General features: G+C 45.1%; 1 protein-coding gene across 1 annotated transcript in view; it reads left to right on the top strand.

Annotated features, from left to right (window-relative positions):
- The first annotated feature begins 641 nt into the window (after positions 1 to 641).
- The window catches only part of LOC107189856, a 145358-nt gene continuing 127335 nt past the window's right edge, over positions 642 to 18664 (top strand). The window contains exon 1 of the mRNA XM_015578534.1: positions 642 to 1282. Within this exon, the coding sequence (XP_015434020.1) occupies positions 807 to 1282 (476 nt within the window). The 5' untranslated portion in view covers positions 642 to 806. The remainder of the gene's footprint in view (positions 1283 to 18664) is intronic.

An 18664-nucleotide genomic window follows, 5' to 3' on the forward strand; every position in this document is an offset into this window, starting at 1 on the left:
CGTAGAAGCGAGCTAGCGGTGGCGCGGCCCGTGCTCGTGCCATAGGGCCTCTGCCAGATAGTAGTGTGTTCGTTTACAAGATGGCAGACGGTCTGTTCGCGGAAGACGCGGCCACCGACCTGGGGGACAGTGATTTTCGTTTAACGAGGGACCGACACAAACGTCAGGACGGCCCATTCCCAATGACGTCCCCGAGCACGGGTCTGGACACCGCGAGACGCATCCACGAAGACGCTCTGGTGGCTGAGAGTCATCTTCATCATCGACAGCATCAACTGCATCAGCATCGTCCTCCCCGTCGTAATTGTCATACTCATCCCCATCTTCTTCGTCGGCATCCAAACAACAACAGTAACACCAACAACAATAACAACAATCATCATCATCATCATCATCATCATAATAATTTTCATCGTTGCGATCGCGAAAACATCAACGATAACAACAACGAGGTCGTCGTGGATGGTCACGAGCGCGTTAGTAAAATCGAGAGTGTTAACAGTGCTGGTGCCGATACGAAGCGCGTTCTTCCTCCGTTCGCGTCACTGATTTGCGGGGATTACGAGGAAGACGAGGACGAGGACGAGGAGGAAGAAGAAGAAGAAGAAGAAGAAGAAGAAGAAGAAGAAGAAGAAGAAGAAGAAGAAGAGGAAGACGAGGATAGATCGGTGGATGGAAATGGTGTTTCGAAGAAGTGCCGTTCCAGTGTTCGTAACGATGTAGCAAAGACAGTGATAAATGAGGAGAGCTGTAACAGTAATAGTAGTAGTAATAATAGTGGTAGCAGTGGTGCTGAGGGTGCTACGATGACCAGTGGTGGTAGCGCGTCTCGTGGTGACAAAACCACCTCCTCGGCCGACGGTCGACGATCGAGGTCCGTGTTTCACGAGTCGAACGGGCCGAACTATCGTGTGGACGATGCGGATGACGATGAGGACTTTGAGGACGCGGACGCGTTACAGAAAGTGAATCGTCTCGGATGCGATAACGGTGGGATCGAGAGAGGTGTCGACGACGAGGACGCCGCTCGAAAGACGGACGACATTGCTAGTGATGATAGTAGTGTTGGTAGTGGTAGTAGTGGTAGTAGTGGTGGTGCTGCTGCCGCTGCCGCTGTTTCTGCTTCTGGTGCCGCTGGTGTTACCGGGAACGGCATGGCTGCAGTCAGGCATCAGGGCAGTCCTTTCAAAGGACAGGTTAGGACTGCCGAGGACACCCTCGTCGGCCCTTACGGCAAGAAGCGGTGCGCGGATCGATACGACAGCTCCGAGAGTTCTGACAGGTGAGTGAGACCGAGATAGCTTCTGTCGTCGTTCGTGGAACGCCTCAAGGAGGTGGTGGAACAGGAGCAGAGACGGGAGGATCGAGAGGTGGAACAGGAGAGAAACTAGTTGTACCTTGATAGCATACAGTCGCCTCAACTCGCTGATATCAATGTAGTCTACAAATTCGTGCGTTGCTTTTTTTTTTGTCTCCACTCTAAACTTGTTTCCGCCGTTTGTTGATAGTTACTCTCGATGCTAGACACATAGGGTGCCCCTAAAATTGACTAAGAGTTTGAATACTAATTTCGCAGATATTGGAGTAAAGACTTGAGAGCAATAGAGTGTTTTAGGCTTTACTGAGAGTCGTAAGAATTCTTTAAACTCTATTTTAGTTAAACAAGTGTTTACTTCACAATCACGCAATTATATCTTTATCAAGTACAGGATATTCAAACATGAAATCAGTAAACTTCCTTAGGATATTTGGCAGGTACATTCTAAACGAAAAAGGCTATGCAAACATTGGGGAATTATCAGGATTCGCTAGTGATATAAGAATTGTTTGCCCTTGTCGCGCCCTCAACAAGTTCCTATACTTAAACCAGTATTCAATTCTCGTATAACTAGTAAACAATCTGTGATAGTCGCATAGCGTGGTTGTATGACTCTTTCTGGTCAAACAGGCCCACGGAGAATGTTTCAAAAAAAGTTTCCGTGTCATCCTGAAACTGCTTGTACATCTTTCGCTTCGGCAATGTTTACGTTCGAGCAGACTCTTCGCTTCGAATAGTCTTTTTCTCCCGATATACTTCGCTCGGACTCGTCGGGAGGAGCCACCTGTATATTCGACGGAAGAACTCGAAAGCACCATCGAAATCGACTCGCGAGTGTGCTTATCGACGATTGTAACTTTCGAAAACTTGGGACGGGGGGCGGTGGGAGAACGAGAAATTTTTCGAGGCGGACGATACGTCGGAGCATCGTAATTAGCTCGAAGGAAGGCGCGTTCGACGGCAGGCCAGGGGTCGTTGTACCACGGTTACGAGACCGACAACCGTGGCTGCGTTCGATCTGTGTGCGCCGCGTGTTTATAGGTTCGTAGATGCTGCCAACTCGCTCCGTTTCTCTTCGTCTCCCTCTCTCGCGCGCTCACTGTGCCTCCCTCTTTCTCTGTGACCCTCGCGTTTCCTCTTGCTCCTCCCGCCCTCCGTTCGGCCCTGGCCCTTCGCGAACTTATCACGCTAGACCCACCGTTTGTTTCTCGATTTTGTTTGCGTTTTACTATTCTATACAGGTTGTTTCACGATGGCACCGACAAACTTTTCTAGCGTATATACTCAACAAATTATCCTATAGCTACCAACATCAGAGACGGGCGAAATTGGTTAAACTTCATGGGAGACATAATACGATGTTCCTTTATGTAAATTACGCAAAGACCAATTGGTCATCGGTGACCAAATGTCACTGTATGATACGAGAAACGAAAGTATACAGATTTTGTAATCGGCTGAACAAGCTGGTGTAAACATAGTTCTATGAGGTTTTAAGCTTCGTTAAATTGGAAGTCAACAGTGAATGTTCTTTGTACGATAATGAATATCGTGGAAAGACTGATATCTCGAGAGTTCAGCGTGTCAGCGAGTAACAGGCGACCTCGGTATATGCACGCTTCATTATGGATTAGTTTTGTTTACATTGTCAGTAGTGGCTGGATCTTGGTTCGTGCAGCCCTGGCATTATCAGGCGACCGTGAATCGGGATTTCTTATCGTTTTTCTTGCCGTGATTTCTCGTAGTTTTTCCTTCGTAGCGGTATACATTAGTCGTTAGTCATTCAAGCGTGCATATCAAACAATTATCGCTGGTAAAACCTATTTGCAAAGATCAGTAACAACTGGTATAACACGATGTCTGTTACAGACCACGAGCGTTTTTTCCTAAATCCTTTTCCTTCGATTTTACAAATTTCATTAAGACTAGATTTTCTGGAAAACGAAACTGCAAAATTAACGGTCGTTCCTTTCCTAAGAAGGTAATGAAAATTCACAGTGGTATGGCTTGTCGATGATTTAGGATAAAGATCGTGATCGTTTGTTAAAGAAAGAAATTCGAAAGAAAAAACATTTTCTACAATCGAATCTGACATTGAGTAATAACTTCCTCGGAAAAATTTATTCGCGAACTGTTGTGACAAATTGATCTCTTTTAAAGTTTTAAGTCACTCAGAATATGCAGCCCTTTATATGGACATTATCTAAATGTAAATTATCAGTGACCCTGCTACTAGTGGCAAGAATCGTTTAAGCTTCGCTTGTACTATGTGCATCACGTTTAGTAAAGTGGCAGTTAATAGCGGTTTTCTACGTTCGGACAGGTGAGTGTGTTGGTGGAAGTTTAAGCCTCTCGTCCCGTACCTTTCCAACTTTTCTCGCGGCGATTAGTTTCTGTGCCGCAAGGAAGACGGTCAGCTTCGAAGCAAAGGAGGTTCGCAATAAAAGTTTAGTACCCTAACGGTTCTTTTCTGTGGTACACTAAACCGAAGCGTTTCTTAGGAAGAACGTCACCCGCTAACCGCATTATTGTCCTTCTGTGCTTGGTATATAACCGGTAACGTCCATCGGACCAGACGAAACTCTTCTGCTTATTACCTGCTCAAAGCTACATTTTTGACAGGCAATAGTCGCGTACGAATCTTTTTCATGTATACGTATAATGGATAAAATTGTATTAACATTATTTAATTCGTCCAATTTCGTTCGGGACGTACGTTATTTGATAGTAATATTTCGACAGATACATGTCTGCGTCCACAGTTTGTACCATGTTTACTTATTGCACTAATGCAAGATAGAATAGAATAGATAGAAGAATTTAGCTAAAAAAATGTAAAACCTGTAATGAAATTGTTTTTGCAGGAAATGACTGAAAATTTAAAGTACACGTGCTATCGAGTACAACTCGTCTAACACGTCTGTCCACTACCAGCCGATTCTACTTATGGCAAATAGAACAGCGTATCTTTTTTCCTTCGGTCAAAGTTTGAGTCAAGTTTTCTTCCAGTGTCTTTATTTATTTTTTTCGGGAAGAACCACGCCATTGCCGATTCTACTAGTAATAACGGGCCACCCGGTATATGCGCCTATAGCATTTAGAGGATTGCAGAAGCGTCACGAATTTCCTTTATTTTGTTTATACCCTCCCTTGCGGTTCGCATGTTCGAAATACGAAAGGAGAGTAGGGGGAGCAAGGGGCACGATTCATCGAAAGGGGTACGAAATGTAATTAGATCGAACTCGAGGGGGGTTCGATTCGCGGTTGGTCGCTCGATCCCGCAATATTTCCAGTCACGGTTAACAGACGCGTCTACTTTTTTCATTCTTTCCGCGCTGTCTCGAATAACCCGCGTTTTGGTAACCACTGCTGTTTTCGTCTTCTTTTCTCTCTTTTCGTCCACGTCTCCTCCCCAGCAGCTTTCGTACTCCGTGATTCGCGTTTATTCGCGGACACGGTGTTTTTATTCGTTGGACGAATCGCTCGCCTAGAGATAGTAGCGTTCGACTTCGATAACGATTATCCGATTACTGGAAATTGCACCATGTGCCACGTTTCTCTTTTTTTTTTTTCTAGACCCTCGGTTCGCCTAGCGAAGAGATAGGCCTTTGACGTTTGGATTAGTCAGAACACTCGTTATTGGATCGTGTTATCGATTAAACTTGCCCTTTCGCACGATTTTTGCAACAGCTATCGCCCACCGATCGCATCGTCCTTGTTTTCGCAACAATTACTCTTATTCCTCCCGGCAATAACGCACGAGCATCAGACAGTCTGTAAATAGTAACTGTTCCCGCTGTTAATGAATGCGTGTTTCTTTAAAATCAGCTGATCAGTCAACATCTTGAAAGTGATTAATGTCCGTTCGTACCGTCAGTAATACCGGTTTTTATCTCGATACTTTTTGCTCGTAAAGGATTATTAGCCGCTTACAGGAAAGACGACGATAAAAGGTGATCAATCGTTAAACATCCGGAGTTATCGTTTCATCTTTATTACCGGCAACGGATTTAGCGTCTTCAGATTTTCGTTTATTGCGACCGTGGCGATAATAATAATGTTGTATTAAACGGCAAATTAAACGTGCTGTTGGACGATAACTCGGTCCTTCGATGTCGATGACTCAGGGGGGGGGGCTGTGTTTGAACAACGCGCGAGAGACCGCGAGCACCCGATCGGATCTAATGTTCGGGCGTAATTTACAAGGCACTCCGAAACCGTACCCCACGCGGTGCATCGTGTTCGTAGCGCGAGCAACTGGCTCGAAGGTTCCGCGTGTGTATACGGCCTGTACCGAAGAGGCCTTCTGGTAATATTTTCATGGCCGCGGCCGCGGGGTGAATCGACTCCCGCTGCGGCCGAGACCAAACCACCGCGCCGTGCCGCCTGTTTTTCGTGTTGTAATCGGTGTCCGGTCTCTCCTCGTACGGGTTCATGTCGTTTCTCTGTGGGCCATGGACCGTTCCGAGGCGCGTGTTATCGCGCCTCGAATGCGTTCAAGATAACAAGAACTCGAATTCGAAACTGAATGTGCTCGTTAATCGCCGAGCGTCGACAACTGGCTGCTTACTTTTTTCGTTGTGTTTTCGTGTGTTCTGGACTATAGAGAAGCAGCTGATTCCATGGACAAAAATCAAGATACCTTGTGAACGATATATGCATAATCAACTTTGCGCGTGTGCGATAGATCGGATATTGCGGTTGATAATCGGCTCGCGCATCGATTGCAGCGTACCCACGCGTGTGCAATTAAGTAATATCTATTATTGGACCAGGGTCGACGAAACCTTTTACGTTCGAATCGCCACGAAGTATCGTTCTCAGAGTTGGATTTCCATGGAAATTATTCCAGTTTCAAGACACACCAAGGAGATCGAAAGATCCACGAATTACGTGTTGCACGGCTAATACATTTCCACGCGGCAGACGCGGATCGAGTCGTTGAAAAACACACGGCGATCAGAGTCGAGCGAAGTCTCCTTGCCCGGTCCGGTTTATTTTTTCCTCGACGTCGCTCGAGCCTGGCCCTCCGAACGAAACGAAAAGAAGCGAAGGCGGCGGGGGCGATCGCGACTCGGGCTCGACTCGACGCGAATCGCGTGGCCGTGACCGTGGCCGTGAAAGTGAAATTCGTGAATGAAACGAGTGGAACAGCCGGCAAACCGAGGCGAAGGTAAAGGTTGTTGCCGGTTTCGGCCGGTTTACAAGCCACCGCCGTTTCTCCTTCTCTCCTTCGGCGGACTCCGAATTCTCGATTCCGCGAGTCACGCCTCCGAAATCCCGGGCCTCGACTGTGTGCGCATTAATTGAACACGATCGACTCGCGGTCATCCGGTACGCGATCCGAAAATATATTCGACTGCGTTCACGCGTGAGATTATGGGACCAGAGATGACGCATTTGTCGCGTGTAAAGTTTGTTTACCGAGAAGATTAATCTGTCTTTTGGTGCAAGCAGCGTGTTATGTTCACTCCGTTTATTTTTCTCGTGAATCACTACACGTCGAGTCTAGGTCGCTATAAACCTGTGATCGAAAAAAATCTTTATCGTAATGTGCTCCGAATTAATTTTTGTAATTACTGGTGATTAACGGCAATGAACTGAAAATTTCGAGAAAAGCGTTCTCGTGTTTACCACCTTTCTCTTCCTTACGCTTGTATGCAGATACACTGGAGGGAAATGTGAAAAACCCACAGTCGAGTTGAAACACTCCATTAGGCCAGCTTCGCACACGTCAGTTTTATCTGGTCAATAACAAACTGGCCGACGTATTTTTGCTTCCACGTTATTCTGGTTATCGTTTCGAAGTTTCGATCTAAACCATCCAATTTGCCGTTTAATCAACGCCGCGCGAGGTTTCGTCGAGTTGACGGTTCTCTGTCGATAGCTTTCGGAAAAATGCGTGTAGTTTCGCTGAGAATTAGTACTTCCTTTGTCGCGTGGGCGAATCGAACTAGAAAAAAAATCGCGCATTGTACCGCGGCATAAAGTGCGCTGGTTAACGACGAAGGTGGACGTGGACGCGGAGGCGGTGTCGGCGTTCGAGAGGAGGGTTTCCCATGAGCGTTGCCGCAAAAACGCTGCTCGTGCGATGTCGCAACTGCAGTTAGAAAGCTCAGGGCTGTTGCGCTCGCTCTGTCGTGCCTTTTGCTCGTGCTCCTAGCAACGATCCGTAGATCGGCCATAGCTTTCTGGCGACCTCCATGCAAAGTTGCTAAAGAGAAAAGCAAATAATTTGCAAAGTGGAAGGATGATACATTCGTAGACAAAGTAGTCGAACAATCAGCGTTGTATGAGTTAAAAAATAGATTGTATTAAAGAAGACAAATTTGACAGATGTTTGCAACAACAGCGCACTAACCTTTTGTTGTTTTTTTTTTTCATTAGGAACTCTGTCGTAATTATTACTTTGAAACTAAACTGTCGTTTGGTTTTAACCCTTAACGGTCACACTTCACTGGAGCTTCATAACGGTCACAGTTACCCCACAAACTTTAAACAGTTACCATACCCAAACTATTCAGTAGTTTAGGTTGAAAAGATTACTGAACAATCTCTAAATAGTGTAAAATAAGAATGAAATGTTTTATAGGTTTTAATTTCAATTTAGGTGTCGTAAAACAATCCGTGAAAAATGAGTGTTTTTACTTAAAAAAATCGTAACTTTTTAGATTTTTAATATTTATTGATAAAATTTTAAGGATGCCTGTAGAATTTAGCCTCAAGTTGCCTTTGGGTCGAACATTCTCCATGTGATCGTTGACGGTTAAACCTTTTCGTGGATAAATTATTCGGAAGCCATTTTCTACATCTAACTTCAACAAACGAGCATTGTTGGCAAAACCAAGTCTCCCCTTGCTTCTAAAATTCAACGAAACGATCATCCACGATCGGTATATTCGATGAAGAAATAACGCCAACGATAGTCCAAAGTGCAAAGATCGTTCGATATCCGCGAATCGTGCTTGCGGTCGAAACTGTACGCATCCCACCCGACAGAAGGAGGAATCGATTTATTTATGGAAACGCGTAGTCGCAGAAACGAAGACGTCGACGATGCGTAACGGCCGTTCTAGACTTATTACCATTTCATGATGCGCGTCCCCGTATCGAAGACGTTCCTGCGAGACAACCGACGCGTCGCGTTGCATCGCCTGGCTCACTGCGTTTCCATACGACGGAAGAAACGAACGGCGCAGGAAGTTGAGCACGATTTCGATCGAACTCGTTCGCGGTGCACGCTTACCACCGAGAGCAAGGAATCTTAATTAAGGTTGCGAGATAATTGCAAACGCTTCGTGCAAGGCTACCGACTGATTACAGAAACCTCTGCAATCCGAAAGCGCCTCGCTGCCTGTTTGTTAGCGTTACAGCGTAAATTAGGTAAGCCTCGCTTAAACGTCCATATTCGTCCGACTATTGCATACTCTGATCGTAGGATCTGCGTGTGTCCAAATCGAGAAGTATATTATAGTCTAGATCTGAATGGTGATAAATGTCTGAATTTCCCTACGGTGATGTTAATGGTAATTGATTCGAGAATCCGAGGATATATGCTGTGTGTTAAATTTCGTATTTTCTATAAGAAATAGTTAGATGTAATTCTTCGGTCTTCTAATGTATTTATCCCATATAAGTGTACTATGGGTTCGTAGTAAAACTCGGTTGGTCTAGATTTCTAACTAACTCTTGTAAGAACCTTTATTGCATCTTTCCTAGTATAACTTTACGCCGTTACAGTGTCCTACTGTAATGCGTAGAGACAGATGTAGAAAAGAGCCTCAAATTTGGACATACGATCTAAGATACAGAGAGTAGTAATTATGAACAAATGGAATGGGAACTGTCAATAGGATACAGAGTATTATAAGAGATGAAATCATCTTTCAAACTGATCAACAGCTGTGGAAAATTTGAATGATTGTCAACTACCAATGACATAAGTATTCGTGCAAGAACGCGGCAACTTTTCCGTCGGTCCGTTCGCGTTCGGGAATACAAGTATTGCAGCGATGCACGGACAACCATAGCCGGTTGTTGGATCAATACGCGGGCAAGCTAGCGGCCCTTTTCGTGGCCTGGCCCTCTCTCGATTCGAGCAACAAGTTCTTCGTGTTCCGTTCTAACGGGTGTCCCGCTCACGCGCGATCCTTTCTCCCAACCGAAAGATCACACACCCCTCGATCCAATTAACGTGTCTCCCGTCCGCTCTTCGACGAAAGGTCCGCTTTTGTTCCTGTTTAATTAGAAGGACCGTGAATTAATCGAAATTAACCGCAACTTGTCGCGTCTCCCGAAGGTCCGTCGAACTTTTCGAATTCTTTTTCCATACACCTTTTACATGTAAGTCTACCTTTTCACACAGAAACACGAGAAAAGCTTTTCCTCCTCGTAAATACGTTTTTTGCACGAAATTCGAGCCTCGTCAACTCGCCTTTGTATAGCGTAGACCGACGCGAATCGGATCATTTTCTGTTTGATAGTAAAAAAAAGTATAATTGAAGTTTAGAAAGCTAATTATTTATTATAAATTCGTAATTAATACACATTTAACTTGAACATTAATAATAAAAAAATAAAAAAAAAACTTAAAAATCTTTCTTTTGCAAACAAAAAACGAACAAGTGAAATACCAAATTTGGACACAATATGAACAATCAAAATGTTCGTTTCCACGAGAATATAACAAATATGGACTGAATTTTCATGTTGATTCGATTAGCCTCGGTGTACCCTGCAAGTTTGACGTCGATAGGAAAATTTCACCTTTCGGAATCGCGATCGAGGTCGTTTTCTCTGTAGCTGGGCGCAAATTTCCGCGAGCTCGATCGAACGAGAGAATATAGACCGGTGTGTCGTGGCGGTTCATTGAGCGGATCGACCTCCGTAATGGTCCCCGGTTACCTAGGCCAGGCTTCGTTCGCTGGACGGGGCTCGTCTCTCCGTCGATCAAGATTGCAATTTCGAGGAGGGTAATTGCGATTACCGAACTATTACCCGCGACGGTAGGTACAACAAGCCGGTTCTCGCGCGGCAGTTGCTTCGTTAGACGTCCCGGCCGGCGATCGCTCGGTTCTGCCGGTTTATTTGCTCGTCGCGCCGCTTCAGGGAGTTCTATCTTCCGACGGAGGCTCTTTTTGCCCGTTCCCGGAAGCTTTTGAATCGCTGCATTCGATTAACCTTTCCTCCTTCGGCCGCGCTCCGAGCCCTCGGATAGTCGTTTCGCGGATACTTTATAACGCTGCCGCGGCAATGAAAACGCGACGAGTTAGGTGAGACGGCATTCTGCCACGGAGCGTTAAATTCTTCGGCAATCAGGCGCGTAGTTGATCCTCGAACACTAGTTAGATATCTTGCCACCAGTTTTCTCGTCGTGGATTTTTGAGAATCCACGACGATACGCGACTTGGAAATTTTTCAATTCCACTTCAACGCACCCACTCGTCACACCAGAACACCTATGCTTTTCAGACCATGTTCACTCTTTTCTCGCTTCAATAACACAGACCCAATTAATAGAATTTGCTCTGGCAATTTTCGCGCCTAACATAAATAAATTTAGGTCTGAATTACACAGTGAGCTCTATGATAGGGTAACATAGTTATTATCATTATTAGGTTGAGTACCAATGTATTGTTTATATCTATCTGAATTCTATTCTTATAATTGTTACATCTCGTTATACCGCATTTGATAATTATCGTATTAGTGTGCCGTAACGTTTTAACTCAAATATTGTAAAAATGGGTTCTCACCCGTATGAATAAAATTAAATTAAATTGCACGAACTTTCTGGGATTTCGAATTAGGGATACTCGATACAATTTCCAAGAGTGGTTCTGTTCGATCTGTAGACGAAAACGGAATTGAAGGGAGGTCAACGTACTCGAGGATCCACGAGTACCCCAGGATCGAATTTCCCGGGCATCGGTTACCTTTCCCGATCCCTGGGAACGATAGAAGCGAATACCGAAGCGATTTCACGCGGCGTTAACGTGTGTGTTGTCTACGAAAGGCAGATATCCACGACCACCTACGGCGAGCCGTGGCGTGTACGCGGTGAAACTTCGACGTTTCTAGAGAGAATGCACCCCCGAACGGTTTCGCGAAGGAACTCGTCCACGTGGGCAGTGATTAATCGCGACAACGGGCGAACACGTTTGCGCCGTGAGTTTACGGAGCCTCATTTTACGCGCGCACAATAGGTCAGCATGGTTCGGTGTGGGCAAACGATCGCGTTGGTCTCTCGTCCGACCGACGCGACAGAGTGTTTCTCGTCTCACGGACTTATTCAAAAGGTTGCATTACAAGCTTTACGTATTCTGCATCTCGGGATAAGGTAAAAGGTTCCGGAGATTCTTTTCTGTGGTGTGCATTCCTCTTTATAAACATCGGAACACCTGCCGCGCGTGGTTATAATTTATGAGTTTCCCATTTGTAGGTTTGCGAAATGTGCTTCGAAGATACTCGTATGCTTGAATTATTATTTTCTTACACGGTTGGATCTTTAGTAGATTGTCATAATCTGATCATCTGATTATGATAGGCATATAAATATCGTTGGAAGAGTTTCGCATATACGTGCAAAGTATTTTTCGATTTCTATTTCGTCTACAGTGTGTTCATAAAAATGAGGAGCACTGTCACAAGATGGATTCTATATGCCAACTTAGAATGAAAATGAGGAATGATGAAAATTGCGTTCAAGGCTTCGTTTCCCAGTTATTAATTGTTGAAAATATGGGGGAATACACGTGAAATACGTCTGACGCGACGGGTTAGGCTTACTGTCCACTAAAGTGTCTCGTCATTGACGCATCCATGTTGTGACCACTGTAAAACAATGGACGTGTGTGCATATGTATGCTACAGAACACATGCAGCGACGAAAACAATGTGGGCATGTAATTTTATTTCATTCATTACCTGAATCCAAAATTTTCATTAACACCCTATAAATTAGCCAACTATTCAAACTTACTTTCGTGCATGACTCATTCAAACGTACTCGTCTCATAGAAACAAAGAAAAGCTAGGAAACTTGTCACATAAATTTTTGAATTCAGGTACGTGAAAGTTAACTATCAAACTAGCCTTCGAACAGCCACACACAGCTGTACGATCGATACGGTCGCCGGCTATTATATAAGTTTGACCGCTCGAGACTGATTTGTAATCGGGTCGAATGCATTGTCTCTCAAGTTCCTGAAATTCCCGAACAGTTTAAACCCAGAAATGTTCGATCTCTCAGAGGTATTCCAGTCGTGCGCGCGCGCTAGTCTAGCACGTCTCTTATATTTCTCGTGCAGCCAGCAACCTAGGCCTAGGCTCGTCTCGTGTTTCGCAACGGTTCGCGTTGGTTTCGCAAGCAGGTCTGTTTTCGCACTCGCCGACAGAAGTGTTCTAGGCCTTCGGGGCTTTCACTCTTTTCGCGTTGCATGCCGTGCTCGCTGGCAAACGGACTCCGCGCTGTCGCGATTCTACCGGTCACGGTCCGCAGTCTGCTCGGAGGAGGATCGTTGGTATTTGTTCGCCGAAGGGCGGTGTCGAGGGACACTGGAATCTACAGATGAAAAGGGACGGCCTCGACAGCCGAATGGGAAACGCAGTCGTTCGAATAGCGAGTTTAGGGATAAGAAGTTTCCAGGTGGGTTGGATGGCTCGAATGCCCGTTGTCTGGCACATGAAACGCCCTTTAGGTTCAAGTTCCGGACCGATAAACTGTCCTACGATTTCCTTTATGGGACCTGAACCGGGTTTTGAATCGGGTCTGTTTTGCTGCTGCTCTGTTCCGTCTTCGTGAAACAGTGCACTGTATTTTCGGCCGATCTGAACCGTATTATGTTTCTATCCCTTTAATTCGTATGCTCTTGTGGTTGGGTCATCTGCGACTCATCGAATACAAACCGATCGAACAATGTCTAACGTCAACGGCCATTACAGGATTGTGTAAGAACGCTTTTTGTTTTACATGTTCAGTGGCTGTCAAGTTTCCGGTTAAACTGTAATTTCCACATAACATTTTAAAATATATTGTATATTGCTTCTTTAAATTTGGTGATATTAAAAATATTCTTGCATAAAAAGAATCTGTTCTATTTCAAACAAAGACGAGTCTGACAAGAGTTACAAGCTGACATTACTTCCAACGAATCCTGCGCGAGAAAATCATGATACATTGAAAATCAATCGAAAGATGTTTTTCAGCATCTAGATCGATCCCTTTCCATCTCGATCGTCGACTCCGCGAACGCTCCAGCCTCGACTCGGCAGAGGAACCCGCTCCAAATAACTCTCGCCGCGAAAGACGGAGAAACACAGAAAAAGTGGCATTACCCTCGGGCACGAGTCGGAGGACAATATCAAGTCTGTCGTTCGTAAAGCCGCGTACTCACTAAGCGAGCGAGCATTCGCTGAATGATCCGACTCGTGACGGTACATAAAAAAAAGACGTTGCCTGATGGGCAGTGTTATGGGCGAAAGTCAGGGGACCTGGCCACCTTCAGAAAAAAATTCTAGTTACGCCAATGCTATATACGTCAAGAAAATTGTAGGTCAAGGGGTTAACAAATGGCGTCCACTATACCATGTCTGTTTTTAAACGGTGAAGTTTGCCACCATCTTGTTTTCTTTGATTTATATTTTGCACTTAACTTCGGCACAATAAAAGCAGCACTTGCACAAACTAATTTCTTCCTCTTCATTATTTCACAATCTGCTCGCGGTCAGTCTTCGGATCAATTACGAACAGAAATGAATCGTTCCAGTGTGGATGTATGGCGAGCATTTCGTGCTCACTCGCTTAGTGAGTACGTGGCTTAACGCGTAGGCAGTTTGTCATCCGCTCGGGGCCCGTGGCCCGCGCCGCGCCTTCTCTGCCGCCAATAATCGCCACGCGACTTTTACTCGCGGTGCGTTGCCCCGCGCCGGATTACGTATTCGCATTGTCGCGCGTTGGTCCCGCGAACCGCCGCGTCGGGCTGGCCCTGTACACCGCTCTCCACGCCTCGGAAATTAGTTTATCGCGGCGGACGGCGGCGTCGAGTGGGATTACGCAGGTGCGCGCACACAGAAACATTTGGACGCTGGAAAATTGAAGCAACGGCTTGTTACACACAGCCGAGACGGCCGTGGAGCACTAAAACGCGATAGGTCATGGAGTTCTCTTCAACGAGATTAAAGTCACAGCACAAACGGAATATTTCCCTGGAAAGTAGACAGAAACGTTGAAGATATTAAACACTCTAACAACATGAACCGGGACACGAGGGTATATACCACGTGAATTCATTCTGAAAAATTTCTGTCTCCCAATTTTGTTCATTCTTCAGTCGAGTAATGGGAATTATTCGTTTTACACTGTCTTTACTTCAACAGTTGTATTAACATCTTCGGAGTTTGTAGCGTCGAATGATTGTCCTTTAACTGTTGAGATTTAATGGTCGAATCGTCATTGAAGTATTAAGTCACTTACGCGTAAAATAAGTGTCCTGAAAACTCGGATTTTTTTTTAAACTTCACAGGTTTATAAGGGACCTCAATAAAAGCGTGGACAATGTTTTGTTTTTGCTGATATTCAGATTTTTAGGGTGGAAGGTTAATATGTCTTTTCCTATTTTTCTGTATACTTTGAAAATTGTAGTGGGCATAAAAAGTCTGTTAGAATGAAAATGTAGTGGCTTTTTCCTGGTTTCTGGCTCATTAGTCCTCTTTCAAATTTCCTAATCAGCTGATCAATTAAAGGCTCCGATTGGTAGCTACTAAACTAGAGGAAGAACATTTTACACTGAGATATTATCACACCACACACTCCAACATTCCCCACGAAGGTAGCAACAATCCTGAAAAATCGTTAGGAAAACTTTCCAAAAGATTCTTGCACCAGGAATCTTCAACGGTAATAATCGTACGGCACCTTGTCGCGAAAGCCTGAAATCCCTGATTCAACAGCGTAGCCAGTTGACGCTTTCGATAGACGAATCGAGCGGTTGTTGGAAAATTGGCAAGTCGATGGAGTGAACGCGGTCGGAATTTGATTTCCCCCGAAGTAACGGCCGATCGCGCGTTGCAACGCGAGCGTGCGCCGCGCATAACAGAAGAATGCGAGCGTTTCGTAGGCAAGTGAACTAGACAAAGGGATCCCGGGCAGGGCCGACATTCCCATCCGGGCTGAAATATCCGATCCAATTAACTCTCTGGGCCCCTCACTTTGTCTCGCCGTTCGTTCATATTCTGCTTCCCGCTGTCCTCCTCGATCGTTTTTCTCCGCGGTTAGAATGTTCGCATCCGCGGGGTCGCCAGCTTTTTTAATCCCACCGTCGAGCGAACACCTGCCGAATGACTCCCTAACGAACAGACCATCCTCGATGCATTCATTCCACGATTGATACGTTCGATTTAGGAGCGAGCGGCGTTAACGCTATTCTTGTCGGTCGCTTAGAGTAAAGTAGCCGAATATGACCCATTTTTTGAAGCACATATAATTCTCGATTAACACTAGAATAATAATTTATTTGATACCCTGAAAAGTCTCCTAGCACTTAGTAAATTTATTTGAAGTACTGAAATAAATGTTAAACCGAATGTTAATTTGGCATAAATTTCAGTAACTCCCAGAACTAAATGGTAGGAAGCTCTTCGTTTACCTTGCTCTTTCCCCTAACGGAAGTCAAGTTTGCACGTGTGTACATCTGAACAATAATGTCCTGTGCACAACAAGCCTTCTGCATTATAATTTTCTTCATCACTTTTATCGTTTAGAACAATGTCTTCTTCACACGTTTCCTATAGTGCATTTTTTGAAATTGTTTGCGACGTTTAAGATTTCTCTGTAGCGGAGATAGCCTGGGGTCTCATATTAGGCTATTTTACCTTACACGTTCGTGCGAAAACCGTTTACGCAATGTAGATGCAGCCCGATAAGCCCGGCCGCGAGCAATTTGTTGCGGGGACCAAGACACATGCCCGCTGCCAGTATTCTGGACTTTCTTGGTCGGTTTTCGTGTCGGTAGCCAACGGTCCACACGCTTCGATTTGGAACACCGAAAACGCGTGGCCGACTCGTTACTTTTCGCTTCTACTCGTTCGTGCCTTCGACTTCGTCTCCTTGTCTCTCGAGATAGATGCACCCGCGGAGCAATTCTTTCCATTCTCTGTCGACGACGCGCTCGCGCCGCTCCTTCGATTGACGAATTAACGTAGTCTTCGTTGAAACGACTCGCTATAAATCGTACGACGAGCTTGGGAATCCACCACTGATGGAACCGTAATTTCGAAGAGTTTTGCATCGAAGATGCGAATAAGAATCTTGTAATACTGTCGTATTAGAGAAAGAAAGAAACGATTCCTTTCCGTGAACATGCATTGCTGTCGAGGTACATTTCGAATGGTTTTCCTCTTTGGGAATTATTCATCGATTTCTTGCTCCTTGAAACATACACATTTTCATCGTGTTAACACTGAACTTGTCAAAGATGACAGGCTACTTTGACTGGATAATTTCGCGGCATCTACTTTGCGTACAATATATTATTCTGTCAGATGATTCGTCGAGGTTACTGACGTGTATTCTACGTCGAAGGAAAATTTCGAGAAGAGAAAAATCGGTGAGAAATATGGCGCTGAACTTTTTAACGAACAGAATTTAAATCGCGTACAACCGGTGCGATGAAATTCTCCGAGAAATCGGAAACAATGAAAAAATGAAGTGGAAAATAAGATTAAGAAGGGAATTGAAACTTACCAAACAACCAAATGTTTTGTTTACACCATTTAGAACTTGGTGTCGTAAATAATTTCGAGCGACTTGAAATTTACAATACAGTTCGTTTACACCGCGCTAATTGTCAGTCATTTGTCAAGTTAACCGTATAATTACCGTGGCTCTGATTCAACCGTTGCGAAATGAATTGTTGGTAATTGCTGTTTTCTTTCGAGCGATCGTGCGAAAAGGCATAAGATTATCGAGCCACCCGTTGGTGAGGACGGGGGGGGGGGGGGGGGGGGTTTTTTACCTTTTGCCGAATACCGCTAACGATCAATTAGCTGTAAGCAGCAATCTGCCGACAGGAACGGCGACCAGTCGGTCTTCCCAATGGCTTCTGCGATCGTATCGACCATTAACCCGGAGAACACGAGTTAATTCGTATCCGACATCACGTTCTAACGAATTCACGATTTCCTATTTATTCGTCTAATTGAGTAAACAGGTAAATTACCAATAACTTTTTATGCAGCATTTATAGATAGGTAAGTCAAAGTAGTTTTAAATTCGGAGTTGCGTTGATTCGAAATGAATAGATTGATTGGAATTGGTTAAACCCAGATTCACACTAGCGGTCACATGTAATCCAATGAGAGAAATATAGTTCACGTTCAGATTGATCGTGACCCGATCGTGCCTTTGACTGCTAATGTGAATCTGACGTAGAACGTTCAGAGTGAGAGTGAAAGGACAGGTTTCCACGGATTAAGGGTTACAGGTGTGGAAGAAGTCAAGTAGACACGATTTTATAAACAATAGAAATGTACTAGATTCACCTATCTAATGCTGTATATCTAACAAGTCTTGCACGTAGGGATCAACGTTGTCGAATTTCCGAACACAGAACGTTGAGAATTAGAAACTTGTTGAAAGTTTCTCGCTCGTCCTTCGTCCGGCAAATAAACTTCAGGCGAGGCTTCTCCTAGCAGAGGGTCTCTAGTAGGCCGAAATCGCGGGCGTTCAGGAACAAGTTTCATTTTCTATCCCGTCGAGTCAAAACGGGACGAGGGAAAGGGACGAGGTAGCTGGCCCAGGGGGACACCGGGGAGATGAGCGAAGGACGGTGGAAAGAAAAGGAAGAAGAAAAAGGAGCCAGGTGGTGGGGGGGCAGAGAGAAAGAGAAAGAAGGAAAGAGATCTCTAACCCCGCTATTTATCCCTTGAACCCACTCCACCCGGCTCTCCGTTCCTCCACCTCCTCGATTTCGCGGTCAGAATTTGCGGAATGTCCGAGGCTGGAACCAGTCCATCCGGTTTTTTAATTGCAAAAAGGATCCGCCTGGGCCGCCGAGAGCGGACCGTGCAAACTTGCCTCGGACCTAAACCTCGCAGACAGGACTCCCTTCGGCTCCTTCGAGATCGGAAGCCGCATCCTTGCCGGCTGTCCCTCCAGCTAACCTTATTCGACGTTGTACCTTATTCGACGGACTTCTTTAGATTCTTCCCACGATTTCGTTTTTTTCCCTCCCCGTTTGATTTTAATCCGATGGCTGGCGAAGTTTCGGATTAATACGAAAGACGGGGGGTCGCTCGAGTTGCGGGATCTATCGAAACGAGTTCACTCGTACTTCGTCTTGGATGAA

The sequence above is a fragment of the Dufourea novaeangliae genome, unplaced genomic scaffold, assembly GCF_001272555.1.
Source record: "Dufourea novaeangliae isolate 0120121106 unplaced genomic scaffold, ASM127255v1 scaffold173, whole genome shotgun sequence".
Classification (NCBI taxonomy): domain Eukaryota; kingdom Metazoa; phylum Arthropoda; class Insecta; order Hymenoptera; family Halictidae; genus Dufourea; species Dufourea novaeangliae.